Source organism: Lutra lutra, chromosome 18 (assembly GCF_902655055.1).
Source record: "Lutra lutra chromosome 18, mLutLut1.2, whole genome shotgun sequence".
Lineage (NCBI taxonomy): Eukaryota > Metazoa > Chordata > Mammalia > Carnivora > Mustelidae > Lutra > Lutra lutra.
In genome coordinates, this window is record NC_062295.1 from 8864697 (window position 1) to 8891283 (window position 26587).

The window sequence follows — 26587 nt, forward strand, 5'->3', positions numbered from 1 at the left end:
CTTTTTTTTTTTTTTTCACCCCTGCATCCTTAGTGCCTGGGACCATGCTTGGCACAAAGCACAGACCAGTAAATAGTTGTCGAATTAATTTTAACAAAACCATGATCGGGAAATATTGTTAATTTTTTTATATCCTTGGTAAGTCCTTTTTTCATGTGTACTCTAAGACCCAGACTGGCTCTTAATTATATACTTCCCATTAAAGACCTGTTTGAAGTTTCAGTAAATAACCACAGGCAAAACCTTTGGTTGCCATGACAACTCTCCTTTAGTTCCCATTTCCTGGATATCTGTTTATATTACTTGGCATGACCTTAATAAACAGCCCTGTTGATGAGCCCGTGTCCTCTCCACCTCCACTCCCCACCAGTGCCCACTGCCTTGTTCCACACACCCCAGCCCCACCGAAGGAGGGAACTTCTCAAACTCACCGTGTTCTCACCTGTCTCCAGTTTGCGTCCCATGCCCTTCCCTCCGCTGACTCCACATCCTTCCTGAGTGTGTGTAAGGACCCACTCCCCTTGAATGACTAAAGTGAAATGAATGAATGAAGTTCCCTTCTTTATTTTATTTTTCATGAATTTAATGGCATAGTTCATGTCCAAGTTCACTCCTAAAAGACTCAGAGGGAAAAATAGTTGAGATTCTCGATTCTTAATTTGGCTTGAAACAGCTTAATAATGTAAATATGTCCATCTGATCGGGTGCGTTGGGTTCTATGGAGTTGGGCTGATAAGACTTGGTTTCCCATTAACCGTATCACTCTGAATCATATGCTTTGGAAATGTTGTTCCAGGGCCAAACGTTTACTGATACCCAGTTTGAGCACTAGAGATGAGAGACGTGAAGTAGGCAGTTTGGTGTGTGAAGTATACAGCTTTTGTTTAAGCCCAAAGGTATGGCTTGTCTCCACCAGAGGTCTCCCATATTTTACTTTAATGTTTGAAGTATACTGAATTCCCACAAGCTAATTAAAAATCAGACGGCTATGCCGGTAAGCATTCACTCTGTGAACCAATTTCTGCCAAACGGCCGTAAATGTGTCCCTTGGTATGAAATTTAGACCTTCTTTCCCATCAGAAAAGAGGCATGTGGTTTAGTCCCAACCTCTTCATTTGAGAGAGGAGGAAACTGAGGGCCCACCCCGAAAAGGTCAGTTGTCTCAGCTGAGGCCTGGCGGCCTCCTAAGTGCCCAGCTGGGGTTCTTTTCGCTCTCACCAAACATTGCTTGCTCTTGTGGGGCTGGATTCAGAGCAATTCTCTGATCCCTAAGAGCCCAGCATTATTCTAGTGCTTTCTGAGTGTTGCTTACTTCTCATGGCAGCCCCATGGGGCAAGTGCTGTTATCACCCCATCTGCCGGCTCGGTACCTGAGGACCAGAGCGGGGACAGCGGCGTGAGGTGGTCCCTCACCCATGCTCTTCACCAGGAGGCTGTGCCTCTCTGGGATGCGAAGAAGAAGCATCCAGAGAAGGGACGGACATAGAGGGAGGACCCAAGTGATAGGCAGGGAAATGGGTGCCATTCCAACCAAAATAATGCAGAGCCTGGAAACCCCAAAGGATTAGTGGAAAACGGGAAGCTAGTCCCAGGCCAGGAAGGGTCAGAAAGTAGCAGAGGAGCCCACAAGCCCTCCAGAGAGGGGCAACAGCTTGATTTGGCCTGAAATGCCTGGCCAATTTCTGGGCTTCTTTCAGAATTCAGTTAAAATGTCGCCTCCTACGGGAAGCCCTGACACCTGAGATGTGTCGGTGTCCCCCCTTCTGGCCTTCTGCATGACCTTTGCCAAATTATATGTAATTGTCACTTGCTTGGTCTCCCCCGATGCCCCCCCCCCCCGCAGGAGCTCCCAAGGGACAAGTCTTGCCCATCTCTGGGGCCCCCTTTGTCAAGCACAGGGTCTAGCATGGAGGAAAAGTGCCCCAGAAATGTCTGAGTGCAAAGTCTGAGACAGTGAAGAGGAAAGTGGGTGTAAATGGTTCCATCCACAAAGCCATTTTCGTCCTTCCACAACTGGCCTGGTTGGATCCGGGGTCTGGGTTGGATGTTACCAAGAGAGAACATTCCCTACCCGAAAAGGACCCTGAAGGTCAAGCTCAGAGCCACTGACCAGAAGAGTTCGCTGAAGTCTAGCCAGCATCTGTGGGTGCACGGATGTCCCCCAGATGCCTCCCTTAGTGTTAACAGTATAACTCCCCTCCCCTCAGGTTTTCGCACTTGGGGAAAAGACTCTGGCTCGTGTTTTCTGCCAGAAGGACCCTCCCTAGCCTAAGGAGGGAGAATCCACTGGGCTGGGAGCTGTACCCTGGTGTACTTTACTGATGAAGTATCAAGGGAAAGAGAAGATTTGTCCCTATCTTCCAGAACCTTCTGTCCGGCGGGAGGAAGATACACTCATGTAATGGTTCATAGAGAAAAATCACAGCACTTTCCTGTACCTCCTCTCCTGTGGTCCTTACAGGATCCCTATGAAATAATTGGTCAGCCCATTTTCCAGATGAGAAAAACTGAGGCTCAGAAAGTCACCCAGAGCAGGCATGTGTCTCCCTCCTTCATCACTCCACAGGGATATATAACCCAGTGCCTGGTACCTTGTAGCTAGCCGGCAAATACTGGGTGAAGAGGCAGGTGGGGGAACAGCAGAAGGAAGGGAAAGGCAGAGCCTTGATTTGAGCCCAGGTCAACCTGACCACATCCTGTGGAGGGGCCCAGAGCAGAAATCATGGCAGCTGGGGGAGGGGGATGTAGGGTGGGGGCACATGGGTTCCTTCATCAGCTGCCAGGCTGCTGTGTAGCAGGAAGGAGGGAGCCATACCGAAAGTCAGAAGTCAATTCTGTGTTAGTTTATCTTGCCTTGCATAGTGAAGTCCTCTGGTGTTCAAATCTTTTCTTGGAAATCTCAAGTATTCCATTCGGCTGCCTCAGAGTTAGGTAACTTTATTTACTCATGCTAAACAGGGCCATTTTCAGAGAGGAAATTATGCAATGTGCTATGCAAATGTGGCATTCTGGGGAGAGCGGGTGTAGAGATAAGTGTGGTCACTGAGGCATTATAGAGATCAGATCACTGCGCCTCTGGTGGCTGCCTGCGTGTCACTTGATAAGACGATAGGCCATGCAGTACTTGGAATTGCTGCTCACTGGGATTCTGCTTCTGGTAATTACGTGTTCGCCAAGCTGTGCGTCTGTGAACTTTGTTTAGTACAAAGAAGGAGCGGGGAGCAAAGCTTTGGCAAGTGGCAAAAAGGTCCTTATGGGGACTGGAGCAGTCACAGGGCTCTGTCCCCTCACACACGTCTAGACAGAAGGGAACAAGAAACAGCAAATTCTCACTCTTTGTTCTCCCAAGAACAAAGTCTCTTGAAATCCTCAAGGGGTGGGGGGAGATGAAGACGTGCTGGGTTTTCCTGACCACTTTGTGAAAAGAAGTCACATTCTTTTACTAGGCATGGCATGTGCTTTTCAAGCAAGAGAAAGGAAGTAGCCATGGAAAACCCCTCTTCTGGAAACAGACGGCGCTAGGCCCATGCCCAGCACTGTCCCTAGCCCGTGGGCACCTGAGACAGAGGGCTGGCTTCCTTAAGCCATCGGCTTCCCCGTCTGAAAACAGCACCAGTACCTTCCCTCCAGCTGGCCACCGACAGGCACCAAGACGCCGACCCATCATCGCTCAAATAATTACCAAACGAACACATGACCCATGCCATGACCTTTATCCACCCAGACCAACAAAGTCAGCACCCACATAGCATCCTTGCTGGCCCTGGAATGCACAGGGTGGTGTTAAAATTCTGCAAGATTAAGAATCACTAGAGAGAGCACCATAAGTAACCCTCGGTCCAAACTCTTCCTGTTAAACCCCGCTATTCAAATGCGGGAACCCAGTGGGTTTTTGCATCGAGGAGATCCTAGAGTTAGCACACACAGTGTGATCTACACCGTGTGAGGGCAGAGTGAATGATCGCATCCCAGGCGCCGTGTCTGCCCGGCCGCTGGTGTCCTGGGCACTGCTGTGTGCTTGTTTGACTTTTCTGACAACTCTAACAGGTCCGTTCCGCCCCCCCCCCCGCCCCCAACCCGCCGCCATCAACATTTTATTTTGAAAGAAGTCAGGCGTACCACCAAGTTGAAAGATTTGTACAGAGCCAAGCCTTCTGTTCTGCCTAACACCAGCGTTCTCCTGCTCACATCTTCCTCCACTCATTTTATCACAAATCTACTCCATCCATCAACACTTTCTATTCTTTTTTTGATGCATTACAAAGTCAAGTAAATTGCGAGGCATCAGTTACCCTTCTCCTGAAACACATCCGCTCTCATAGCACAAAATGGAGCTATAAAGTCATTCTGTGGGGCGCCTGGCTGGCTCAGCGGATTAAAGCCTCTGCCTTCTGCTCAGGTCATGATCTCAGGGTCCTGGGATCAAGCCCCATATCGGGCTCTCTGCTCAGCAGGGAGCCTGCTTCCCTTCCTATCTCTCTGCCTGCCTCTCTGCCTACTTGTGATCTCTGTCAAATAAATAAATAAAATCTTTAAAAAAATAAATAAATAAAGTCATTCTGTTACCCTGGCCTACAGATGAGACAAGCGAAGCAAAGTCTCGTGCCCAGGGTCAGCACACCTGCAAAGTGGCAGAGGAGACCATTCTAGGATTTCTAGAAATCCTGGAGCCAGCACGAGGGCCCAGTTTCCCTGGGCGACCGGATTCTAGCACACGTCCTTATATCTGTGTCCCTGATTACTCTTCCCCTTTCCAAATCTAAAGACCAGTTCCAGTACATTTTTTTTCCTCTCCCCTTGGAGGGAGCTCACTCCTATGCCTGGCAGTAGAAATGTACCGAGACCTACTCTCCATCCAGGAAGCCTCGCACTTTACAACGGCCCCCAAGCTGTGCTGGGAAGGAAAGCTTTAGGGAGCTTCAAAGAAGACAGAGTAATTGATTGCTACTTGGAGCAAATAAACCCATAAGCTGTCCGTGGGTTGATGGAGAAATGGTTACTTAATTTTCTTCAAAGGATTGATCTGCCTGTCAGGAGAAGCAGCCAACCTAATTGAGTGTGCTCGTTCGCACCCTAAGTGGGAGCAATTGAGTCGCGTTCCTGGTCAGACTAAAGAGCGTCACGGGCTGGGCCGGGAGTGTCCCCCTGGCACGCATCAGGCTCGAGAAGGGCTGGGGTTGCTGACAAGATCACTGTCCTTGGATGGATCTGTAGAATTTACCTGGAATTTAGCGCCTGGTTCCTGTCTCCCCAGGACAAGACCCCCTTTTCAAAGCCCTCGGGGTGGCTCCCGAGGAAACTTGTGTGAGCAACTTCCTTTCGCCCCAGGACAGCTATCCTTGTCGTTTTTGGTAGTGGATGTTGATGGAGTGGTGACGTTCAGGAGATGGATCGCCCCTTCCCACCGGGCCTCAGATGGACCGTCTCTCAAGGCCACTGCCTGCCTCTGCCCCCAGACCTCCCAGAGAGCCACTCAGAGCCTAGTGAGTCATCAGTTGCTTCCCAGTTATGCCTTACTGGCCAGTTACTGCCTCTCCCCTCGGTTGCATTCTGTCATTAGGGAGCCGTTTGGGGCTGGCTTTCCCTGGAGCCACCATTAAAGCTTTATTCACTGACCCAGAGTCCCTTCTGTGTCTCACACAGACCCATTCCCAGAGTGCTGGGCAGTTCCAAAGGGCTGCCGTCTGTCTATGAGTCTGGAGGTTCCAGGAGCCCCTGGGCTCGGCCTGCCTTGCTCTGCCTGTTTCCTGCTCCCAGACAGAGCCTGAAGGGAGGCACGGACACCTAGCCTGAATCTTCCCTCTGTGCCAGGAAAGGGAACCCTCATGGGTGGAAGAGAAGCAGCTCTTCCCCAAGCTAGAGAAGGGCCTAGGTCTGCCGGGGCCACCAAGTGCCCGGTGCAGGGGAATCTGTCAGGGACAGTCCAGGAGCACACGGGAAGCTTTGCAAAGTCAGCCACCGTGAGATCAGAACCCCCAGGGCCGGCCTCTTCAGATCTCGGACTGTTTGACTCTCCTCCTGCCAGAGCCTGCTGGCATCCTGTGTTCTCAAGAGCCAGCCTGGGTCAGGCGCACCCCCTTCTCAGGGGAGACGAGGCTCAGTCCTCTCTTGGGCGCCGTCCAGACAACTAGACCCCAGGTTACACTCACATTGTTCAGGTCACATGGGCGCTCTGGCTTCCTATCTCGCCGTGTCCGTAGCAGCCGTGTGCCCTTGGGATGGTACTTGCTGTCCTGTAAGGTGATCCCACCTCACAGCATCCGGGGAACGTGTAGTGGGGAGCTCAGCACCGGGCATAGACCAGTGCTCCGTATAGGTTGTTAGGGTGCCAGCAGCAGTCATAAAACTGGGATCCCTTATCCCAAGGCTCCTTTATCCAAAAAGCCAGCCCCGACAGTCTTCCAGGATGTGGCTGCAGAGAACCAAAGCCTGCTGTGACACCAGATCCCCACTGGACAGAGCTAGCCGCTGCGGGGAGAGTCCATGATCCTGCTGTCTTAGCGAGCTGGGCGAGGGCCCATGGGCCGGTGCGGGTTCTCCCTCCCTAACCCCAGGCACACCTACTGTTCCTGGAGTAGAAAGCCAGCCCACACTTGGATGGACAGAGGGAGCAGAACCACGCATTCCAGGCAAAAGCGGTGGCGTGGCTGTCTACGCGCAAAGGAATCCTGGTCTCCTATCAGCTGTGAAGTCTGACAATGGGACTGGTATCTAGGAATCCCAGGGTGGCCTGCCCTTCTCAAGGAATCTGGGTTCCCTGTTCCTAAGTCCTTCCTGACCTCGGGTTAACAGCACGTGCCTGGGAGACTCGGTAGTGTTACAGAGTTGCTAATCTAAACTCCAGCTGTGGTGGTGTTCCAAGAATTGATCTAAAGCCCAGAGTTGGATTTCAAAGCTCTGGAAATTCAGCTGGCCTAGAAATCCCACTGTAAGGATAAAGACTTCGCTTCTAAATGCATTTGGAGCCACCAACGCCAAGACTTAAATTACAGTATTGGCATCCATATTTTATTATGAAGGGATTATTTAAATACAGCAAAAGTCAATCAGCCCCATTTATCGCTCGGTAATGAGCTATAGCCTGTCAGAAAGAGCCGCTGGAGGAAGGCCTCAGCCCTGAGGCTGAAATGACAGTGGTTGGGAAGTCCTCTGTCTCTACATGGGGGGACCAAAAGACATTAGAGTCCCTCCAGCTCTTCGACAAGTACTTTTTCCGTGCCTCCTGCTGCCCAGAACCCTCCTGGGGGTACAGCAGTGAAGAGACCAGCTGGGGCCCTGCCCTCCAGGGCCTTCCATCTAGGTAGGGAGCTCGCCTCAACCTGGAAGAAAGGGGCGGATGGGATGTTGGGGACTGGCGGACATTGGGGCCCCGTTGGGGGTCAGTTGCGTAGATATGGTGGAAAGAGATGGGGTGGGTGGGACGACCACAGATGAGGGATCAGGGCAGGGGCCCCTGGAAAGGCCACTGGCCTGCGTAGCTCACCTACATATGACCCCACGGGAGTTCTGAGAAACACCCAAAAACCATCAATCATTTTCTCCCTCTGAAGAGCCTTGCTCAGTCTAGAGCCTACATTTGGATGGCATGACTTTGCCCCGGGCACAAGGGCCCTGAGTAGAAAGTCAGGGCTCCAGGGAGTTACGGTGCCACCAAGCTCTGGCCACTGCTAGTGAGGGCCACACGGCTTGTGTCCATGACGCTCGCTGGGCACTGCATGGGGCATGGTTCCAAGCCTCTCTCCGGTCAACTCGACGGCCCCACCAAGGCCCAGGTCCAGTGTCATAAGGGTGCAACCCAGGACCCAGAGAGGGGAGTGGCTTTAGGGTCCCATCATCGTTAGGGCCAGAGCTGGAATTTAAACCCAGGCCCCACAGCGCCAAGCCCCGGGTGCTTTCCCAAGTCTGCACGTCACATCAAGGTGGCTCCTTCATGCTTGTTCCTTCTTTCCTGTTCTCTGTCAACGCCTTAACCTCTTTCTGGAAAACGGCTGCCTTTCCTTTCCCTTCATCCCGGGAAGCGCTGCAGAAGTTTTTCTGCATTCCATTCGGCCAGCCCTGAGCTCTTTCTCCAGATTAGTCTTCCATGACGTGGTGCATAGCCCCGTGGCGGTACCTGAAGAATCTAGCATTACAGGGGACCTGGGTACAGCACTAAAGTACAGTGAATCACAACAATGGCTTTTGCAATTCTCAATCACTGAGTAACAGACCACCTCAAAATGTAGTGTCTTAGAACATCTAGAGTCACTCATTTTGCTCTCAGATCTCTAACTGGGGCTCAGCGGCGTATCTCTGCTCCATGTGGTTTCAATGGGGGGGCTGGCAAGTTGGGCCTGAGGTCTTGCTTTGTCCCTGCATGTGTCTCCATGGCTCCTTGGACTTCGTAGCGTGGTGGGCAGGCTGGCGCCAAGCATTTGGTGACCTTGCCTGGGAAGCTACGAAGGATCACATTGATGGGTACTCCGTTGGTCCAGGCAATCCCAGAGGCCCACCATGTTTCCAGGACCCCAGCACCTGATGGCAAGAGCTCTTCCGCTCGCTCACGTCTGGCCGGTTTGGAAATGTGCACACCTGTGTACCAAGAAGTGCAATTGGAGAGACCCCACTTCCCGCCATGGCCCCGTTCGTGATAATAGTCACCACCTTCCAGATCAGGCAGAGCCGGCTGGCCTACAGCTCAGCCAGGGCCCCAAAGGACCCGAGGCCCTTTGTGCAGGAGTGTGGAAAGAGATTCACTTTTCTCTTGGTTGAATTTTAAGCACACAGATAACACATCCTTTTCCTTTGAAAAATCAGAACGTTGCATTTAAACTCTCATGACCTTGACCCCCCCAATCCCACCTCATCCCTTCCAAAAAGGCGATCACTATGTACCCTGCCATACATTTTCTCAACTTTCTCTTTTACACCCACATGCAGGAACCCATAGAAACCTGATAGCCTGGTTCTGTGAGGCTTGATTTTACCCAAATTGCATTTTATTCCACGTGTGCTACTGCACACATCCTACTGCGACGTGCTTTTTCCACTCCGCCGTGTGTTCTTGGGGCTTCACCTGAGTGTTGAAATAGCCAGAGATCTAAGTCGTTCCTTGTTCTGGCTGCTTGTACACTCAGTGGACATGCACTTTTTGTTTTTTTAGGCTTTCCCTTGTTGTGGGAGATTTGGGTCACTGTAGACCCAAATCCTACTGTCATCATCCTTGTTCATGCCTCTTGGCGCTCGTGTTTGTTTTTCTTGGGAACATACGACTTGCCAGGTCATATGGTGTGAAAGTTTCAGTTTAAATAAACAATGGTAATGTGCCCTTCAAAGTGGCTCTGTTCGCCTGTTCTCCTGCTAGCAGTGTTTGAGAATGCTGGCTTCTCTGTGTCCTCACCAACACCTTTCTTTTTCCAAGTCAATGGGTAGAAGGTTGAGATCTTGTTTAAATTTTTTTCTGGTTTTCTTGTGAGGTTGAACACGTCGGTGTGTGTTCATTGGCTGTCTCCGTTCTCTTGTCTGTGAATGGCCTGTGGGAGTCCTTCACGTTTGCTGCAAGATCTTCTGGCTCCTGGAGATATTTTCCAGTTGTTTCACTGAGTCTGTAAAGTCATTTGTTTTATGTAAGTTTCAATTTTGACGTAATCAGTTTCCCCATCTCATATTTATTTTTTGGTACATGTTGATTCTTTCTTCTTTTTTAAAGAAACTCTTCCCTGCCCCTGAGATCATGTGGAGATTGTCCTATATTGTCGTCTGGCGATTTGCTGTGAATTTTTAAACTAGAATCCTAGGCCCTACCCCTTTGGAACTGAAGTTGGTGGGGGAGGGCCCGAGTGGATTTGGATGGTCAGTGGGATCTGGGCGGCGCCAGTGTGCAGGCCACAGGCCACTCCTGGGAGTCAGGCAGGGAGGCTCATGAGGCTGTCACACACCCTGACAGTCCTCCCCATGTCCCCACGTCCCTCCTAGTACCTCAGCACTGGCCAGGCTCCTCTGTCTTAGAGCAAAATCCAGGATGCCCGCATAAAGGGACCAGGCATAGGTCTATTCTATGGGTAGGACGGGGTTCTGTTCAGTAGGTCTTCCTTGGGTCCTCTGCCATCCAAGACACCGTGGCCATCCAAAGATGAGCAGAAGCCCTGTCCCCAGGGCTCCTGTCCATAGCCAGCGTGAGAGCAGCCAAGGCCCTAGGTGGGGAGGGGAAGGAGTTCTCCGAGATGACATCAAGAGGCCCACAGATGAGCACCCCCCCCACCCCCGCAAGCATTCCCTGGTCTCCCAGGAGGAAGCCTCCTTTGTTTTTCCCTAAATGCTCCAAAGCTTCTGAAAAGCCAGAAGCTCCCTCACTGCTGAGGTCCTGCTCCCTGGGGACGCTTGCCTTTTAGTTTTCTTTTGAAATCCCTGATGGGGGTTTGATGTCTCAATTGCATTTCTGAAAGTTGTTCCTCTTTGGGGTTTTGTCCTTCCTTTTTTTGTTCTTAGTGATGGAGGTGGTGGGTCTTTTTCCCCCCTGGTGCCTTTAAGGTGCCTGGGCTTTATGAGGGGTTGCCTACCTATGAAGCACATTGACCCCTACAGGCCTGGCTTGCCTGCTTTCCCTGGTCACACCCTCAGGGGCCTATCTCATGTGAAGGGGAGTGACGCTCTCCTTCATAAAGCATCCTTTATGGTTTTGCCTTCTATTTAAAAAGGTAAGAGGTTGTCCTTGAGGAAAATGTGTTAAGTTCTGAGTAAAGAAAATAAACCACGTGCCCCAGAGAACATGCTGGTAGGAGTGAAGAGGCTGTCTTCACTTCTGATTACAGAGGGCTACCTATCTTCCAGTAGGGCACTCACTGGACATTCTGGATGACATAATTTTTAGAAATTTTTGAAGGTCCATGGTTGGGAAAGGGTGGAAGATTCCTGCCACAAAATAAGAAGAAAACACCACCCAGAGAGTTAATCCTGCCAAATGCTGGTGTTTGCCAAGGTGCTGCTGACCATCCTAGGCGGGCAGGCCCCAGGCAGAACACACAGAAGGACAGAGCCCTTAAAAGCCCAGAGGGTGCACCAAAAGACGTCCCCATGAAGCTCCAAACCCAAACAGATTAGCCTTCAGATTGTTAAACTGAGCTGTATTTGTGGAGGCTGTGCTGAGAGAAGAGAGAGACTTACCTGTCCTCTATAGGTCTGAAGGAAAAGTAAAAATCGGGATAGGGGTGGAGAGTGGTGGAATCCTTGGGGAATACCAGAGCCCAGGTTTGTCATCATCTGCATTTGGGGCCAGGATTTCTACTCTCTGTGTTGCCTTCCCTCCCCTCCCCCACCCACCCACGGCCCATACATCTAAGTCACATACTTGGTTACAACGCTGTCGATTGACCTCATTGGGATGACACAGGTGTCCCACAGCTGGAATGCAGTGATGTACAGCTGTAAATGTGCCAAAGCTCCCAACTGTCCACTTAAAAATGGATGTATAAATTATGACTCATTCAAGCTTCCCAAAAAAGCCCACCTAGCATTCTTCTAATCAGAAAGTCTTCATATTTCAGTTCTATTTTCTGCACTTGCATTTGCTTTATGGGGATACTTGTTGTTTTTTTAACATAGCAAAATCACAATGATACAATTTTTTTAAAGTTTTTATTTATTTATTTGACAGAGAGAGAGAGAGATCACAAGTAGGCAGAGAGGCAGGCAGAGAGAGAGGAAGGGAAGCAGGCTCCCCGCCGAGCAGAGAGCCCGATGTATGTCTCGATCCCAGGACCCTGAGGTCATGACCTGAGTCGAAGGCAGAGGCTTAACCCACTGAGCCACCCAGGCACCCACAATCATACAATTTTTATCCTTCATTTCAAATTCTGAAATCTTTTCCATCATCATTGCAATTATTTATAAATAGGATTTTTTCAACTTGGGTTTTTGATAGGTACTTGTTTTTTCAAAGATTTATTTATTTTAGAGAAGGAGAGAGAATGCACTCGAGTGGGGAGGGGCAGGGAGAAAAATCTAAGCAGACTCCCTGCTGAGCATGGAGCCCAACATGGAGCTCGATCCCAGGACCCCGAGATCATGACCTGAGCTGAAATCAAGAGTAGGCTGTTTAGCTGACTGAGCCACCCAGGTGCCCCTAGAAGATTTTACTTTTTTTTTTTTTTAAGATTTTATTTATTTATTTGACAGAGATCACCAGTAGGCAGAGAGAGGAGAAACCAGGCTCCCTGCGAAGCAGAGAGCCCAATGTGGGGCTCGATCCCAGGACCTTGGGATCATGACCCGAGCCAAAAGCAGAGGCGTTAACCCACTGAGCCACCCAGGCACCCCTAGAAGATTTTACTTTTAAGTAATCTCTATACCCAGCATGGGGCTCGAAACCCTGAGATCAAGAGTCACATGCTTCACCGACTGAGCCAGCCAGAAGCCCCTGGTTTTTAATAAGTACTTCAAAAGTACGTCTTGAGTACCTTCTCATTTAAAAATAATTTCAAGGAGTACAGTGGTATATGGTACAAACATTTACATTCTCCCACTGATACCCCCACCCCATACATGCAGTCCCACCGTCAGTTCTCACTTCCCTCTCCCTAGGCAACCACTGTTCACAGTTTGGTTAAACATAATTTTTAAGTGGGCATATAAGTTTTCATGTGATGGGGGAAAAATCATAACATTTTCCCCTATTTGGGGATATTTAGGTTGTTTCCTGTTTTGGCTTTTTTTTTTTTTTTTTTCTTTTCTTTTTTTAAACATTGGGGCAGAGGATTCCATTGGAGCAAATACAAAGCAGGCCATAGATTACACGGTCCTGTGTTCCTCTGGTGATTGTCAAAGCCATCAAGGATAGGCACTAAATTAGATATTGAATTAGGGGGTAATTTCCAAGTAAGAGAAGGGGCCCAGAATACAGTAAGGATCCTATGTTAAATGCTTTACCGATCTGTTCTCTTTCAAAGCACCAAAGATCTCAAGAGAAGGGAGATCGTTCCCATGTTACAGATGGAATACTGTGGTTCACAGGGACCTTGCCCAAGATCACACACCATAGAGTGCGAAACTCAGCTCTGAGTTGCCAGACACCAGACTGGAAGCTTGATGGTTCTGTAACCAAACAGGGGACTCTTGTTTTCCTATCTCTGCTTAATTTAGGCAAATACCATTGCAGCCACCAACCAACATTCATCTGCAAGGAAGCCCTGAAATGTTACACGGATTCTCAATTATTGTTGTTTTTAGCTACAGTTTGAGCGCCTTGTGTTTAGTAGACGTTGTACTAATTGCTGTATGTACTTCATTCAATTGTCACCTTGAAAGGGGTGGGCATTATCCCCAATTACCAGATGAGGAATGTGAAACCCAGAAAGGTTAAAAAAAAAAAAAAAAAAAAGGTTGCCCAGTATGACTCGGAGGCCGGGGGTGGGGGACTCAGTCATCGCAGTGTGTAACTCCAGACCCGAGCGCTGACCAGACTCTGCGGCCCACCAGACCGCAGATCCGCCCTCTAGCCTGTCTCCATCAGGCCGGGCCAGCAGACAGCACCTCATTCTGTTCTCCCTCTTCCTCCCCCCAGACAACAGCGACCTGATTGCCTGCACAGTGATCACCAAGGACGGCGGCATGGTCCAACGCTTCCTGGCTGTCGACATTTACCAGATGAGCCTGGTGGAACCCGACGTGTCTAGGCTTGGCTGGGGAGTGGTCAAGTTCGCCGGCCTCCTGCAGGTATGACGTCCGAGGACTCCGGAAGCTCTTCTTGGTCAGCTCTAAACCAAACTAATTTCCGAGGATGCAAGGAATATGTGAACAGACCGTCATTGAGGAAAAAGTTGAAATACTGCACAGATAAGGGCCAAGTATTCTTTGACCCAAACCCTCAGTTCTTTAAACTTTCTCCTGCGTGGTTGCTATGGTCCTTCCAGAGCTGGTGCTCCCCCAGATGCACATATGAATACAGCTACACATGCTATCTATAAACATGGTGCACACATACTTGAGAGGATTTGTGTGTGTTGTAGTGTCACATGGAACGCATTCTAGACTTTCTTTTTCATTCAATCTATGTCTTAGAGCCAACTGTGTTAGTATACGCAGACTCCCTAGTGTTCTTTGAGCTTCTGGATGACCACACAAGGCCTAATGACGTTGGCCAGCTTTTTTTTACCTCTGCAAACAGTCCGCCATGAACGGAACCATCCTTCCTTCTCGAGCAAGGGTTTCCCGCAGCGGCTCTCAAGAAGTTGGGGTGTGCCTGTTTTCACTGTTCGTAGAGGCTGCCAAACCCCTCTCAAGTGATTGTCGTCGCCGGCAAGGCACGAGAGTCCCCTGGCCCTCACTCCCTTTGTAGCAGAGATGAGCTCTAAAATGCCAAAACACCAAGTTGGGACTCGGGTTTTCTTAATGTGTGTCCGTCTGCTGGGTGACTAATGCTAGCTCGTTGACCGAAGGGAGCGAAGAACCAGGAGGGGACAGCCTTCCAGCTCCTGTCCCCTGTTAGAACCCCCACTCCCCGAGCATCCAGCCGGCTCTCCCTGGCATGAGGTGTGCCTGGCTGCGAGGCAGCCCATTTCCTTGCTGGGCAGTCTCTGGTCGCTGGCAGGGTCTTGCTCAGGCCTGCCGTAACGTCTAGCCCTGCATGGTATGACGCACAGGCAACATCCCACTCTCTTAGGGAGCCACCCATGTATTTGAAGATGCTATCGGAACCTCCTCTTTTTCCAGATCTTTCCATGTAAAAAATGTCTTTTACAGAGGATGATGTGAGAAACTATATGAAGAAACTTTCATTTTAAAAAAAGACTCCTGTGTAAGAGGCTGTCCGTTAGATGACTTAGTGCTTCTTATTTATCTAGACTTAGGATCAATTTCCTTTAGAATTTAGCGTCAGGAAAGTGTTTTTCTCCATCGAAGGATTAATACATGTCCTCCATCAGACAATGAAAGGCACATAAACCTTTCCTTTTGGTCGCCTTCCAGTAGTTACTATTTATTTGTCAGGCACATTACTGTGTGCCAGGTTCTCCGCTTTCAATGTGTAACATCTCATCTAATCCCCGCCACAACATTCCAAGGCAGATTTTCTTTCCAAAGAGCCCGTGTCAGACTTCATGCCTACAGACAGCAACCGTCTCACTTGGGAGCCTTTCCCCCAGCTCCTGTAGCACCTCTGACTTCTGCATCTGCCTCCTGTCTCCTGCCTTCATCCTGTGTCGCCTCAAGCTCTGGTGGAAAGCAGACTCTTTGCACAGAATCCACTCTGGGGTTTGCCAGGGGATCCGTCCGTAGCACAGTTGCTGTGCGTGAGTTTTCTAGCACGTCTTTCAAGTGCAGCTTTCTTCGCATGCCTGCGGAAATGGCCCTCCCGGTCCCTTTCTCGGGGCTAGCGTTTTCCTTTAGGGACCAGGAATTCTTCATACACACACGAATGGGTGCCAGAGATGCCCCCTTCTTAAGAGAAGCCAGGAAGAAGCTGCTCAGTGGATGGGTGAATAGATCTAAGATCAGGTCAGATGGCCATTGGCATTTTTGGCTTATTATCTGTGGTTTCTCAGAAGTCAGAACTGCTGGAGTCCGACCGTTTGAGTCCCCGTGGCCCTTTGATGAAGCTGGGGCACCATTTATTCACTAGCTTACTCAGGTCCTCCGCGTGGGTAGGGCCCCAGCCCCCACACCCAGCACAGGCTCCCTTGATGTGTCCACTCCACGTGTCCTGGTCTGGTGTGTGCCCATCCTTGATTCCAGCTTGGGAGGCTGCTCCTTGAGGGCAAAAGCCTTGTTGAATTTGGGGAACCCCCTTCTTGACGAGATGCTGACCCCACAGCTTCCGAGCTACTGCCCTCCTGCCGAACCTCACGAATGCCCCTGCTCTGGCCCCTTCCGTAGGACATGCAGGTGACGGGCGTGGAGGATGACAGCCGCGCCTTGAACATCACCATCCACAAGCCTGCGTCCAGCCCCCACTCCAAGCCCTTCCCGATCCTCCAGGCCACCTTCGTGTTCTCGGACCACATCCGCTGCATCATCGCTAAGCAGCGCCTGGCCAAGGGCCGCATCCAGGCAAGGCGCATGAAGATGCAGAGGATAGCCGGTGAGTGCTGGCCAGCCCTGGCGGCCGTCCTTGGAGCCCTCGGGCTCTCATGCTGACCCCCAGAAGAGGTCGCCTGGGGTCTAGGAGCTCACTGTGTTCTGGTGAAAGGACAGAAAATCTGCTCAGAATTCCCCATCCCCCAGGTGTCTGATTCCTAGAGAGCTTCTGGGGCTTCATGGAAGAGAAGGGGAATCCTCCCTAACCAAGCAGGAGGCCACGAGCGGCCAGTGTCTGTGTGGGTGTCCCGCACATAGGAGTCTTCTAGCTTATACTTAAAAACGCTTGGACATTCCCTTCCACCTTTGATCCTTAACCCTTCAGATCAGTAGGGGCTGTTCTGCCCACTGCTCAAAAGAGTAAACTGAGGCTCGGTGACTCCCCCCCAAAGTCACACAAGCAGCTAGTTGGCAGAACCCAAATGCAGAACTTCTGCCTCTAGAGCTCGTCTCTTCCCCCTCTCCCTCCAGCTGTCGTGAGAGGCAGCCCTGCTTGGCGAGGGGGGCCACAATGACCCAGCACTAAACTCGGAAGTCGGTGTACGCATCATAGGCACTGTGGTGAATTTGCGAGGAAGCCTAACGCTGCCCCTTGCAGGAAGGCCCGTGCTTTCTTAGAAATCAGGGCCCTAAAACGAGGGTGTTCCATTCATCAGGGCTGACAGCATGGCATTCCCCGGGGGTAAGGCAGTCTATCAGCTTCTCAGATTATAAACAGTCGTCCTCCAGGCACCAGCGCCTCTCAGTCCAAGCACCGATGCTCATTCTGGTGTGCTCGCCGGGAGGACTTCCAGCCCACTTGAGGAGGAAGGGCGCCTTCTAAAGGGATTGCCGAAAAATAAACATTTGGCGGGCTGGGTCTCTGGATGTCACGGATTGGGTTATTGACTGCGCGTGCCCTGTTGGTTTGCCCAGGCCTGCGTCCCAGGCGGTCCCTGTTTCATTTCTCACTTAGCGGAAACTTGGCCTATGAAATCATTACAGAGGCATTTTGTAATGTGCAAAGTGACTTAAATCATTCAGTCCTTTCTCTGAGGATTTATTTTCGGAAGGTTTTTTGTTGATGTTGTTGTTGTTGTCATTGTTGTTAATGTAAAGCAATTTCTCACCGCTGGCACGAAGGCTAAATATTTCATTTGAAAATTGAGAATTATGCCGCAAAGTGGCTGTTTGAAGTAACGCCTTGGGTATTCCTTAAATTGATTTTAAAAAGCCCCTCCAAATTGCTCTATCATGAGATTTGTTTCCGGAAGGGAGGACAGCAACTGTGACAGATACACACAGGCTCATAAATACACGTGCACACACGCGGATAGGTTCGCCCTCACACACGCTTCCCCACGCGCACGTACACATGGGAACTTTCGGGGCAGAATTGGCCCCATTTGTTCTGGGGTCTGAAATGACCCCTGCGGCGAAGCCTGCCAAGGGTCTTTCACGTGCGGAAGCCAAAGGTCCAAAGTGGTGACTGGCCAGCATCCGTGTCCGAAACCCTTGCTAGGCGCAGGCTGCGTTTTGAGCTCAGGCGTGACCTCTGGGGTCACGCTGCTCTCCCCAGCTCAAGGCTGCCAGCTCCCCACTTGGCACCATCCAAGTGATGCGCCCGGCAGAGCCGCCACCACTCCAGCTGCGGCCCACCCCGTCCAGAGCCCCGTCACCTTCACCCCCAGCCCGCACGATGAGCATGAACCACGGTGTTGTTTGAACATAGCCCTCCTGGACCTCCCGATCCAGCCGACGACCGAAGTCCTGGGGTTTAGACTTGGCTCCTCCTCTTCCACCCAGCACCTGCCTTTCCGTTTCTACGACCAGTGCCGCCGGGGCAGCAGCGACCCCACGGTGCAGCGCTCGGTGTTCGCATCGGTGGACAAGGTGCCAGGTAAGCCGCCCCGAGCCCGCGCCGCCTCTCATCCCCTCCTGGGGGTCCGGGCTTGCTGTCCCAGGAGCCTGCGCGAGCAAGCTTCCCTTTCCCCTCGCGGAGTCCGGTCGGCTGGAAGCACCCATTTCTTAGAATCCGTCGAAGCATAGCACAAGATGAAACACGAGCCCTAGAAATAAACCTTGGCTTTCTCTTTGGTATTCTGCCACATGGGTTTGGTTTTCCAGAGATTTTTCTGGGGATGTGGAAGAACTTCTCAGAATTAAGACTAAGAAGTTTCTTGGAAATTTCTTGGAAATACTTAGATTGCTAGTAATGAGGTTGTGGGGGAGTAGTTTCCTTCTCCGTGTGGGATGACTAGAGAGATGACATGCGTGCTTCCTCTTAGAGCCCCTGGAGAAGGGAGAGCTCCCCACAGGCCGTGACATGGTCTCCCATCTCAGAGCACCTCTCCCCACTCTCTCTCAAGCTCATCTTGAAACCACCTCCCTCCCAAAAAGAGAAACATGAAGAGAAAGTTCAAAAGCAACTTGCTTCTCCAGAAGGGCCGGGGGGCTCTCCCCTTCCTGTGCTGGTGCGTCTGCCTTAAGTAAATCCACGTGCACGCCGATCCCTCGAAAGAGAACCTTGCCCTTGATTACAAAACTTCCGAAAGTTGTCCAGGCTGTCCCCTGCAAGCATTTAGGGTTTCGAACTTCAATTGATAAGTTGCAAAATGTGTCTGAAAGCAGTTATCAATTTAAGAACAGCTGTTGATTTAAAGTGCCGTTGTAAGGACCTGTCCAAAATCAGGGTCCTTCTTTTCCCCTCACTCCGTGGTTGATCCTCTCTTTGTTCTTTGATTTCATTAATGTATTTTAGAAATACATATACTGTAAGTATATATGAGGTTTAAAAAAACCCAAACAGGACATGATAAAATGAGACATGAGTCACCTTTGCCCCAGAAGGAATCACTGTAAACAGTTTCTTTCTTATCATTTTAGAAGTGTTCGTTTTATGCCCTTTATGTATTTTCTTGTCTATTTTTACACATGGGGTCGTACCATATGTGTAATTCTGCACCTTGCATTTTTTTTTTCACTTAATTTGGTGTTTGTTACATGTCAATGCATTATAAATTGACTTCACATTCATTAATAATTAACTCTTGTATGGTATTTGATTGTATGGCTGGACCAGAAAATCTTTTATATTGTGTTGCGTTGATGGACGTCTGGGTCATTTCCAGTGTTTTGCTCTTCCAGTATTGTAGAGAACATCCGTGGGATGCCTTGGTGTAACCATTGCACATCTTGAGTATCAGGGGGATAAATTCTCAGCAGTGGCTTGGCTTGGTCAAAAGGGAGGCTTTTCTTCCTGACATATGTAATCCCAACATGCACTCTGGAAAAGTGTACCAGTTCACGCCGTCACCCACTGCCTGTGACTCTTTTCATCCTTAAAACCAGTCTTAGTCTGTAAGACCCACTGTGTCCCCCACCTCTGTTTTCAGCTATGAAATGTGAGATGATTTCTGCCTCCTTTAGGGCCTGGACAATTTTTTTTTTTTTTTTAAGATTTATTTATTTATTTATTTGAAGGGTGGGTAGGGGCCAAGGGAGAGGGAGAAGAGAATCTCAAGCAGACTCTGCACTGAGTGTGGAGCCCGACACGGGGTTCGATCTCACAAGATCATGACCTGAGACGAAACCAAGAGTCGGATGCTTAACTGACGGAGCCCCTGGAGGATTCTTTGTTAAAAAGTATCGAGTCTTCTTCACATTCTGTAGAGATGGTTGTTAAGTAAATATAAATGATGGCCATGAGTCTGGGTTAAACACAGATTGGCTTGGTAAGAAATCATTCCTTTTTTTTCATTCATTCTTTTTTTTCTACACACAGTTACAATTTATTATAACATTTCTATAAGCACTGCCTTGTGATTTTTGTCATTGAGCTATAACTGACATATAACATTTATTAAGAAATTATTTCCTTAGGGTCATTAGGATTTCATCTCGGGAGTGAACGGGTTAAGGAGGAAAACCGCGCCCCTTGTTTGCCAGTTCCATCCTTTTTGGAACAAGGCAAGTGTAAATAAATAAATAGAGCCAAATGTCACATTCTTCGGCATCTGCATAATCGTGTCTCTGTTTGCAGAAGGCTTTACGATGTCTGATTGCTAACTTCTCCCACCCTGCCTGGGCTCCAGGGGAGAAGTGAGCTCAGCCAGTGCTGGGGGTACGGTCCCGTCTGCCATGGCCTGGGCCTGCCTGGCAGGGGGTCCAGCTTGGCTGGAATGCCTCCATCCTGTTGCTGGGCCCAGGGTTGGGTATTTGAGGTTGAGCCAGTTGGGTCCGTGGCGAGGCAAAGGTAGTCGCCGAAGCTGGCCATCTGCCCCTTCCCTGTCTCTCGCCCCTGGCAGCCCCTGGAAGTGCTGCTCAGGTGCGGGGTGGGGAATGGGACATTCACCCTCATGTGCCCCCAAGGGCGATTGCTCTGGACCCTTGGGGAGAGAGGTCTTGCTGCCTTCACGCACTGGCCTGTGTCAGAGATGGGACCTAAAGAGCAAGTGAAATCCATGAGCCTCGGCATGACTCAGACGGAGGGAGGGGAGCTCTCCCCGCCCTGTCCTTCCTCACCACCTACTGTCTCAGTAGCCTGCCCCACAGCTGCCCTCACCCTCGATCATGCAGGACTATCTACTGTGTGTTTAGACATCCAGCCTCACCTTTTCCCTTTTGGCCAGAGAGATCTTTCCAGAACACAGATCACACCATAACCCCTTCCTGCAACCCTCTAGCAGCTTCCCGTTGCACTTGGAATACAATCCGAAGCTCTCACTCTGGTCTTGTGTGGTTGTTGTGAGATTGGCCCCATCTGGCCTCTCAGGTGCAGGCCCCCCCCACTTCCTTCTGTCCCATACCCCAGCTGTACCAGCCCCTGCTGCTCCTCTGAGTCATGGCTCCTCAAAGTTTTGACCTCGGGATCCCCTTTAGATCCTTGAAAAAAGTACCAAGGATCCCAAAGAGGTATAGCTTATATCGATTATATTTATTAGTATTTCAGGTAGTACAAATTAAAACAGAAATAAACTTTATTCACATATTTTTAAAATAAAAACAAACTCCTCACACATCACATGTAAATATAAATAACAGTTTTTAATGAACAATAACTGTTTTCCAAACAAAAAACAAACAAAAAAACCCATAAAACACAAAACCTCATGTTTTATATTTTTGCAAATCTCTGTAATATCTGGCTTAATAGAAGGCAGCTGGACTCCTGCATCTGCTTCTGCTTTCAGTCTGTTATCATAGCATATGTTTTGTGCCCTCTGGAAAGCTCTCCCATGTACTCCTGGGAGAGTGAATGTAAAAGGAAAACGCTGTCTTACTATTTTTATGTGAGTAGTTCTGACCCTGGAAGGCCCCCAGGGTTCCCCAGACTATGCTTTGAGAACCACTTCTCCCAAGTCACTGGCCTCTCTCCCGCTTTAGGGCCTCCTCATTGGATGTTCTTCCCCGGATCTGTGTGTGGCTGCCTCCTCCTACTGCACAGGCCTCAGTCTGCATGCCACCTCCTCCGAGAGGCCTTTCCTGATTCACCCCTCCTTCCTCCATCTCATTAGACTGATTTATTTTCTCTGCAGTTCTTTACCTGGATGACCTATTTGGGTACCCGGCCGCCATCGTCCGAATGGAGAAGACCGCTCCCGCGGAGAGCTGGTCGGTCCTATTTATTGCTGTACCTCAGCACCGACCTTATGCCTTCATTCAGTATTTACTAGATGAAGGATGAGCCCACACTTGTGCTTTGCACAGCTTGGCGCAGTTCCCACTAATGCCTTCTTCCTGTGTGAACACCAGAAAGACGAATTCTCTCTGGGGCCCTAGACCTTGGATTTTTTAGTTTGTGGTACTTGGACTAGGGAAGGGACACCAGGGAATGGAGCCCCCAGAAGAGCTTAAGCAGAATTTCCTCACCCTCAACTTGGAAGTTTTCAAAAACCAAAGTGTGGGGCCGGGGCTGGGGGGCGGCAGGGGTCGTCAGAAGCACGGCCTAGGTTGGCCTCTGATGCCACGGCATCCACCGCTACTGTCTGGGCCCATGAGTGCACCCTTGCCACCCCAGCGCACTCTGGGAATGGTCTTGCTCTGTGTCCCTCACCCTAGGCCACACAGCTGTGAAACCCCGGGCCATGTGGGACGGCCACCCCAGCCTGGGGGGTAATTCACGGTGGAGAAAACCATTCTGGCCGCCTGCCTCGGGGTGGCGGCTGGAGGAGCTAGCTCCGTTATGACGTATCTTCCGATGTCATCCGCAGCCCAGGTGGTCATTACAGAGCCGTTTGCCCACCCCCCCTTTACAAGCTGTAAATGATGATATTTGATGAAAATGTGCCCTCCATTTCCTTGGAAGAGATACTAAAGTAGAATATAAATCAGGCCTCTTAGCCACTGTGGTATATTTTTCTTTTTTCACTGGGCTTGGAGAGAAATAATAAATTCTCTGTATTGGCCAATTTTAGATTCATGGCTCTTGCCCCTGCAGAGTGTCCTACTCCAAAGGGTAGAGGCTTGGGTGCAGGCCTGGCTGGGGAGTCTTGGGCATCAGCAGATAGTGTGTCCAGGTGCACAGGCACGACCAGCTCTAGACTCGGCCTTTGAGATGCAGCCTTCCTTAGTTCGTGCCCTCGAGGACTTGTCCCACCAACCCACAGTGACAGCTGACTGCCGGAATCTGCCAAGGGAGGCAGGGTGTCCAAAACTAGACCACTGAGGCCTCTTTCCACAAACACCAAGTAGACCAGAAGCTGTTCCCGGAATTGCCCCAGGGCGGGGGTGGTGGCGGCATGGGCAGCAGTCTCCAGACAGCGGGTCAGGGCTCTGGCCTCCCGGGGCAGCCTTGACCCCCCACTCTGGACTCCTTCTGGCCCAGAGGCCACTCACAGGTGTTCACCTTGCAGGTCGTGGTGACATGGAGTGGGCAGAACACCGCAGTCCCTCCTGCTCAGGCCCTCTCCTGCTTCCCAGCTCTAATCCAGACTTCTGCCTGGAGCCCTCCGCGTGGCTGGTTCCTTCTCAGCATTCAGGACTCTGCTCAGGGGGGCCTCCACTGGGGGCCCCAAACCACCCCAGGACTGCTCTGTGCGGCAGATGGTTTTTATTTATTTGAGGTGAAATTCACATAACAGAAAACATTGAAAGGATACAATTCAGTGGCATTTAGTCCGTTTGAAGTGTCGGGCCGTGACCACCTCGGCTGGTTCCAGAATAGCTTCATTGCCCCCCACGTAAAAGCCCATTGAGCGCTCGCTCACCATTCGCCCTTCCCCAGCCCGTGGCAACCGCTGCTCTGCTTTCTGTCTCTGTGGACTTAACCTGCTCTGGATGTTTCGTATATATCCTATGTTGCATGGCCTTTTGTGTCTGGCTTCATTCACGTAGTGTCGTGTTTGCGAGGTTGCTCCACGTTGTAGCGTGTGTCCGAGCTAGCCACTGTGCGGCCAGACCACATCTCATTCATCCATTCTGTCACCCACGGATGGCCATGCGGCTGGTTCTGACCTCCGGGCGACCGCATGGCTGTGAGCGTATGTACACCTGGAAATTTTTATTTGAACACCTGTTCCCGGTTCTTTGGAATATCTGCATCAGAGTTGGGATGGTTTTTCCCACAGTCTCCAGAGCCCTTGCCATTAGCCGAAGTTTGACCCATTTGTTGTCTGTGTCGCTCACCCTACACTCGCCAGCAAGGCCCTGGGGTTCCTGTTCGTCTTGCCCTCAGCTGCTGACACTTAGCGAGCAGGGGCTCAGTGACTCTCGAACGCAGCTGAGGGACAAGGATTGCTGGATGGAGGCTGGGCTGGGTGAACCGCTCAGTGTCTCATTTCCCCAGCGGTTAGTAATCTCCGGCAACAGGGGCGTTGCTGTCCTGCTCCGCCCTGGCTTGGGCTCCTGCACCTGTTGGCTCAGGTGCCAGCTGGACAGTCTGACTTCATCCCGCAAGGGCCAAGCTCTGCTTTACTCTCTTCTCGCCCCAGCTTCATGTCCTCCTGGATCCAGGGCACCAGCTGCCTCTGAGCAAACATGCAAATCCCCAAGCACAGGGGGAGGGCTCTGCTTTCCATGAGACTTATCTTTATCAAAGGCAAACAAACCAGCCCTATCAGTCACTGACCCAGAACACTTAATAGTTCTGTGGAAAGGCAACACGGTTCCAGAGCCAACCTTTGGCGGCTGAGTAACTCAAGAAGAATGCAAAGATGAGTGTGCTTAGAGCCAGCTGAGCTGACCACGAAGCCTCGGACTGACAGCCAAAAAAAAAAAAAAAAATCAATGTTTAATTCATAGACCTCAGCCCTGACTTTTCTCATGGGATAACGTACTAGGTGCTAATGTCATCTCATGACAGTGTTTCCCAGAAACTAATTTTTTAGGCCCATTCTTTTTCTTGTTTCCGATTGTAACACTGGAGCCGGTCCTCTCTTTCTAGCTCCCCAAGGCAAGGAGAGTGCCCTTTCTGGAGACACACGGGAAGAACCTCCCTGCCACCTTCCTCCAGTGCCCCACGCCCCCTTCCTCCCCGCTTCCAGCCTTTAGCTCCCAGCCAAAGACCCTAGCCCCTGGGTGTCAGTGAGTTACAGAAACTTGATTCTGACCCTGAGGCCTCTATTTTTTTTTTTTTTTTTAAGCAAGACGTATTGAGCTGCTAAGCACTTTCTGCAATTTTCTCATTTGATCCAACAACCCTCAGAAGGAAGGTTTTGCCATTTTCCTTTTGTGCCTATGCCTGTGAGGAAACAAGTGCCCCCAAGGTCACACCAGGTGCCCCCCCCCCCCCCGAGGGAGGCCGTGAACTCGGACTGGCCTGAGTCAGACCCTGACTGGCCGCTGCTGCCCCCACCACCTCTTAGTTCCTGACTCCAATGGACACATCTAAAATGAATTCTCTCTCTGATTTTAGAAATAAAGCCTCCCCACAGCCACCTGAGGCCTTCTTGGTATCAGGCAAAACCACATTGTTGGCTCCCAAAGGGGTTGTGTTTCAGACAGACAGCATCATCTGCTTTCTGGGAGCGCAAAGTAGAGTCTGAATGGAAGAATGAACTGCACCAGAACCTTGGTGTGCACCGATTCTCTGCTGTGGGCAGTGCTGGGAGCTGGGAGCGCTTGTCCTGATCCACAATGTACAGGAAGCCAAAGCGTGGACCCAGGCTGCGAGGCTCCCACGGGGCAGGCCCCGAGCCATGCCTCCAGTGCCTGCCTCCAAGCCTCCACTCGTCTCAAGTCCGGCGCTGGTGGAGATCGAGCCCTAAAAGCTCTACCACCCACCCCCGGTTGTCAGGGGTTGGTGAGACAGACCCCCGTTAGACAGGGGGCTGTGGTGGCGCTAGCACAGGCACAGCAGTCCCCGTCCCTGTCTTCCGTGCTCCACATCCACATGCTCGAAGCCCCACCTGGGATCAGGGATAAACCTGCAAAGCAGTCATATGCAAGGACACTCTTCTTCCCCTGCAGCCACCACTTCCAGACTTCCAGACGGGGTAGAGCTCAGGGTTACATGAAGGCCCATCCTTGTTTAGATTCGTGAAGACCAGAAAAGCAGAAATGAGACTTTAAATCTTGCCAGTGCAAAGGCAGCAGGATGTGAGCTCTCTTCAGAGCTTTCTGGCAGTCACCTCTAAGACAGCAGCCTCCAGGCCAATGGGTCAGCGATGTGGGAATCAGGTTCCATATAAAAATCATCCCTGAGCTGAGTCTTAAGGGTCCCGCTTTCCACGCCTCTTCTGGGGGCCCCCAGGGCAGCCAAGAAGAAGGGTGTGAGCACACAGCCCACAAGGAACCACATTCCTGAATCAGGGCCCAGAAGGTTCCCTCACCTGGAACGTGCCCCCAGATTTGGGCTCCTTCCCAATCGACACTCTGTGCCTGAGGAGCACTCTTGCGAAACGGAGCACACAGCAGGCAGAGGCAGCCTTCAGGTCCCAGAGGAGCCTTTCTGGGGGGTGGAGACAGAGAGGAGGAGAAAGTTCCAAAGAATTGAGTGTTGTGTCACTTTTCGGGGTCATTCCCCACCTCAAACTGTCAAAGTGACTGTGTGCCTGGGAGCCTTATGGTGAGAACAGCACATCGGGGAGCAGGGAACACGGCCCAGGTCGCTCATGGAGCGGAGAGCAGAGAGCCTATGCTAGAGCTTGGGAGAAGAGACCGGACCCCAGCTTCACTCTGCCCTTTGACCTTGGCTGCACTTGGAAAGGTTCTGTCGGCTCAGCGGGCCCCCGGGGGCAGCCTCGCTGGCATCGCAGGACGGGCAGGCACGTGTCAGGGCAAGTGGCACGGCGGCGTGCCCGTGTGTGCGCACACGCCCGTGCCCGCCCTGGAGAATGCAGCTCCCGTCGGCTCTCGGGACCGTCAGCCTTCCGAGGACGGGTCGAGCCCCTATATTATAGGGCAGTCGGGAACAATGGAAGAGCACCAAGAAAAGACAGAAGGCACTAGATCTCTCCCCAAGTGAGGTGTCCGTGAAGCAAATCCAGTGTCCTCTCCCATCGTTCTCGCCTCTTTTCTCAGCAGCAGCGTTTGCGCAGAGGAGAGTCTGCAGAAGCAGGTGGCTGAGCCCAGCCCTGGAACAGACGGTTCAGGTTCAAGTCCTGGCTCGACCTTAGACTCG

General features: G+C 51.0%; 1 protein-coding gene across 9 annotated transcripts in view; it reads left to right on the forward strand.

Moving 5' to 3' along the window:
* Positions 1–26587, forward strand: part of CLEC16A (C-type lectin domain containing 16A) — a 204945-nt gene that overhangs the window by 139024 nt on the left and 39334 nt on the right. For 5 of the 9 annotated variants that reach the window (XM_047712900.1, XM_047712896.1, XM_047712898.1 and 2 more), the window contains exons 19-21: positions 13538–13689; positions 15847–16051; positions 17759–17926. In XM_047712900.1, the coding sequence (XP_047568856.1) occupies positions 13538–13689; positions 15847–16051; positions 17759–17926 (525 nt within the window). The remainder of the gene's footprint in view (positions 1–13537; positions 13690–15846; positions 16052–17758; positions 17927–26587) is intronic. The other 4 variants (XR_007124298.1, XR_007124297.1, XM_047712902.1 and 1 more) reach the window with 2 other exon arrangements.